The sequence below is a fragment of the Mustelus asterias genome, chromosome 31, assembly GCF_964213995.1.
Source record: "Mustelus asterias chromosome 31, sMusAst1.hap1.1, whole genome shotgun sequence".
Lineage (NCBI taxonomy): Eukaryota > Metazoa > Chordata > Chondrichthyes > Carcharhiniformes > Triakidae > Mustelus > Mustelus asterias.
The window spans coordinates 8,272,085-8,276,926 of NC_135831.1; the positions used below are offsets into that span (position 1 = coordinate 8,272,085).

Below are 4,842 nucleotides of genomic sequence, written 5' to 3' on the forward strand. Positions count from 1 at the left end.
TTGCTAAGTTTCCGAACTTTGGCAGACCCCCGACAACCCCTCCCACTCGCCTTCATTCCAATGAGGCTATCCTATGAGGGTAAGAACTGACCAGGGTTGCATTCACTCGAGTTTCGAAGATTTTTGGGTGAAAAAATCCCGGGTTCAATTCCCGGCTTGGGTCGCTGTCTGTGCGGAGTCTGCACGTTCTCCCCGTGTCTGCGTGGGTTTCCTCCGGGTGCTCCGGTTTCCTCCCACAGTCTGAAAGACGTACTGGTTAGGGTGCATTGGGCCGTGCTAAATTCTCCCTCAGTGTTACCCCAACAGGCGCCGGAGTGTGGCCACTAGGGGATTCTCACAGTAACTTCATTGCAGTGTTAATGTCAGCCGACTTGTGACAACAACAAAATAACCTTAATCGAGGTTTAAGATGGCGGCACAGTAGCGCAGTGGTTAGCACTGCTGCTTCACAGCTCCAGGAACCTGGGTTCGATTCCCGGCTTGGGTCACTGTCTGTGTGGAGTTTGCACATTCTCCTCGTGTCTGCGTGGGTTTCCTCTGGGTGCTCCCGTTTCCTCCCACAGTCCAAAGATGTATAGGTTAGGTGGATTGGCCATGCTAAATTGCCCCTTAGTGTCCAAAGATGTGTAGGTTAGGTGGATTGGCCATGATAAATTGTCCCTTAGTGTCCAAAGATGTGTGGGTGAGAGGGAATTATCAGGGTAGGTGCGTGGAGTTGTGGGGATAGGGTACGGGTGGAATTGTGGTCGGTGCAGTCTCGATGGGCCGAATGGTCTTCTTCTGCACTGTCGGGATTCAGTGTGCAAACCTATCAGTGCTGGGTCACTAGGACCCAGGGAGAGTGTGTCTGCCTGTCAGTCAGTGTAGCCTTGTATCTGAGTGGGGGCACTAGGACCCAGGGAGAGTGTGTCTGCTTGTCAGTCAGTGTAGCCATGTGGCAGCGTATGGGCACTAGGACCCAGGCGCAGTCTGTCTGCCTGGTAAGTCTGCAGCTCCTATTTAGGATTGCAAACCTCGCCAGCACTTTAAAAAAGCATGCACACGCACAGATGCAGCGTGTATACGTCTGTGTGTATATGCATATGTACACACACACACTTAAATCTGCAATAGGGCTCACAGGCGCCTCAGAAGGAGAGTAAAGGTGGAGACAGAGACATTGCAGAAGCGGAGCTTCGGCAAAGGGGGAAATCTTTTGCAAACTCTGAATTGCAGCGGCGGGGAATTTGTGCATTAGGAAAAATTCCGCAGAGGCGGCGAGGGAGCGGTGCGGGAGGACCGTGCGGAAGGAAGATGCGGCTCTGAAGCGGGGCAGCAAGGAACGGGACTTTCCCAAAGGAGAAATTTCTTTGCAAACTCTGAATTGCAGCGGCGGGGAATTTATGCAAAGGGAATTTTCCCGCAAAGGCGGTGCGGGAGGACCGTGCGGGCGGAAGATGCGGCGGCGCTGAAGCGGGGAGCAAGAGCGAGACTTTGGCGAAGGGGGAATTTCTTTGCAAACTCTGAATTGCAGCGGCGGGGACTTTGTGCAAAAGAAATTATCCGCAAAGGAGGCGAGGGAGCGGTGCGGGAGGACTGTGCGAGCGGAGGATGCTGCCTTGAACCGGGGGCAGGAACGGGACTTTGTCAAAGGGGGATTTATTTTTGCAAACTCTGAATTGCAGAAGCGGGGACGTTGTGCAAAAGAGATTTCCTGCAAAGGAGGCGAGGGAACGGTGCGGGAGGACTGTGCAAGCGGAAGATGCTGCCTTGAACCGGGAGCAAGAAGGAGACTTGATCAACGGGGGATTTTCTTTGCAAACTCTGAATTGCAGCGGCGGTGACTTTGTGCAAAAGAGATTTCCTGCAAAGGAGGCGAGGGAGCGGTGCGGGAGGCCGGCGAAGATGCGGCGCTGAAGCCGGAGCCGCTGGAACTTTGCGGGGTTGCCATGGCCGAGTCCGCGGCGGAGCGGGACGTGCGCAAGAGCGGGATCTTGCGCAAGTGGAAGGGGCTGCAGCGGCGCCTGTGCGTGCTGCGGGCGGGCGGCGAGCGGGCGGGAAGCCCGCCGCGCCTCGAGCTCTACCCGGCCGAGCGGGGCCGGGGCTGGCTGGGCGCCGGGCCGCGGCGCGCGCTGCCGCCGCCGCGCCGCGCGCTGCCGCTGGGCGCGGGCACGAGCGTCAACAAGCGCGCCGACGCGCGCGGCCGCTTCCTCCTCTGCGTCTTCACCCCCAGCGAGAGCGTGTGCCTGGCGGCGGCGGGAGCGCAGGAGCAGGAGGAGTGGTACCGGGCCCTGAGGGAGGTCCTCCAGGGTAAAACCCTCCTCAACTCACTCACACTCACTCTCCCTACCCTCCTCACCCCTCACTATCCCGACCCCTCACTGGCATCCCCCTCAAAAACCTCAACCTCTTCACATTCACAGTCCACCTCTATCAGGTTCTGAGGGATGTACTCCAGAGTAAAACCCTCCTCAACTCACTCACACTCACTCTCCCTACCCTCCTCACCCCTCACTATCCCGACCCCTCACTCCCATCCCCCTCAAAGACCTCAAGCTCTTCACTCTCTCACTCCACCTCTATCAGGTTCTGAGGGAGGTCCTCCAGGGTAAAACCCTCCTCAACTCACTCACTCACTCTCCCTACCCTCCTCACCCCTCACTATCCTGGCCCCTCACTCCCATCCCCCTCAAAAACCTCAACCACTTCACTCTCCATCAGCACCTCTTATCAGGCTCTGAGGGGGTTCCTCCAGGGTAAAACCCTCAACTCACTCGCACTCGCTCTCCCGACCCCTCCTCACCCCTCGCTCTCCCGACCCCTCCTCACCCCTCGCTCTCCCGACCCCTCAACCCCCTCAAAAACCTCAACTTCACACTCACACTCCACTGCTATCAGGCCCGAGGGAGCTTCGTCAGGATAAAAACCTCCTCAACTCCCTCTCACTCGCACTCCCTACCCTCTGGACCCCTCACTATCCCGACCCCTCAGCCTCAACCCCCTCAGAAACCTCAACCTCTTCACACTCCATCAGCACCTCTATCAGCCTCCTGAGGGAGGTTCTCCGGGGTAAAAACCTCCTCAACTCCCTCCCACTCACTCTCCCTACCATCCTCACCCCTCACTATCCCGATCCCCCCCCATAAAAACCTCAACCACCTCACCCTCACTATCCTCACACTCCACAACCCCTCAAACCGCTCCAACCTCAACCCCTCACCCTCAAAAGCCTCAAACCTAAACCTCACCACCACCCCATCCCCTCACCTTCAACCCCCCTCACATTGGCTCCCTCAGGAGAGCTGGTACCGAGCTCTGAGGGAGATGCTACACGGTATAACTCCCATCCTCACCTCGCCCTCCCTCACCTCCACTACCTCACACTCCAGACTCGACCCTCAGCTCCCTCTCGCCCACTCCCATCTGGAGGGCTAAGGTAACTCCCAACCACACCCTCATCCTCCCTCCGCCCCCCCACGCCCTCATCCTCCCTCCGCCCCCCCCACGCCCTCATCCTCCCTCCGCCCCCCCCCACACCCTCATCCTCCCTCCCGCCCCCCCCACCCTCATCCTCCCTCCGCCCCCCCCCACACCCTCATCCTCCCTCCGCCCCCCCACACCCTCATCCTCCCTCCGCCCCCCACACCCTCATCCTCCCTCCGCCCCCCCACACCCTCATCCTCCCTCCGCCCCTCCACACCCTCATCCTCCCTCTGCTCCCCTCACACCCTCATCCTCCCTCCGCCCCCCCCACGCCCTCATCCTTCCTCCGCCCCCCCACACCCTCATCCTCCCTCCGGCCCCCCACACCCTCATCCTCCCTCCGCCCCCCCCATACCCTCATCCTCCCTCCGCCCCCCCCACACCCTCATCCTCCCTCCGCCCCCCCACACCCTCATCCTCCCTCCGCCCCCCCCACACCCTCATCCTCCCTCTGCCCCCCCCACACCCCTCATCCTCCCTCTGCCCCCCCCACACCCTCATCCTCCCTCCGCCCCCCACACCCTCATCCTCCCTCCGCCCCCCCACACCCTCATCCTCCCTCCGCCCCCTCCCCCCCACACCCTCATCCTCCCTCCGCCCCCTCACACCCTCACCCTCCCTCCCTCTCCGGGGGTTATTGCACCTTTCTGTCCCTCCCCTTTGCCTCCTCTCTTCCAGAATATAACACCTTCCCTTCTGCAACCCTCCCTCGCTGCTTCTCTCTCCTTTTCACATTGTCTCCGCCTGATATCTCACCCTGTCTGATCCCACCCGGCTCCCCCCCCCCTCAACCCTCCCCCTCTCCCCCCCCCCCCCTCTTCCCCCCCCCCCCTCTTCCCCCCCCCCCCCCCCCCCCCCCCCCCCCCCCCCCCCACCACCACCCACCCGGCTCCCCCCACCCAAACCCCCCTCACCCCTCACCCAGCTCCCCCCCTCCCCTCACCCAGCTCCCCCCCCCCTCACCACCCACCCAGCTCCCCCCCTCCCCTCACCCCTCACCCAGCTCCCCCCCTCCCCTCACCCCTCACCCAGCTCCCCCCCCTCACCACCCACCCCCACCCAAACCCCCCTCTCCTCCTGCATTCCCCCTTTTCTCTCCTCCCCACAGCCCCGCTCTGTCTGTCTCTCTCTCTCTCTCTGTCTGTGTTTCTCTCTCTCTGTCTGTGTCTCACTCTCTCTGTCTGTGTCTCTCTCTCTCTGTCTGTGTCTCTCTCTCTGTCTGTGTCTCTCTCTCTGTCTGTGTCTCTCTCTCTGTCTGTGTCTCTCTCTCTGTCTGTGTCTCTCTCTCTCTGTCTGTGTCTCTCTCTCTCTGTCTGTGTCTCTCTCTCTGTCTGTGTCTCTCTCTCTGTCTGTGTCTCTCTCTCTCTGTCTGTGTCTCTC

General features: G+C 60.7%; 1 protein-coding gene across 1 annotated transcript in view; it reads left to right on the forward strand.

Annotated features, from left to right (window-relative positions):
• Positions 1-1,029: 1,029 nt before the first annotated feature.
• Positions 1,030-4,842, forward strand: part of LOC144481655 (insulin receptor substrate 1-like) — a 59,370-nt gene continuing 55,557 nt past the window's right edge. Inside the window, exon 1 of the mRNA XM_078200786.1 lies at positions 1,030-2,289. Coding sequence (XP_078056912.1) covers positions 1,929-2,289 — 361 coding nt within the window. The 5' untranslated portion in view covers positions 1,030-1,928. The remainder of the gene's footprint in view (positions 2,290-4,842) is intronic.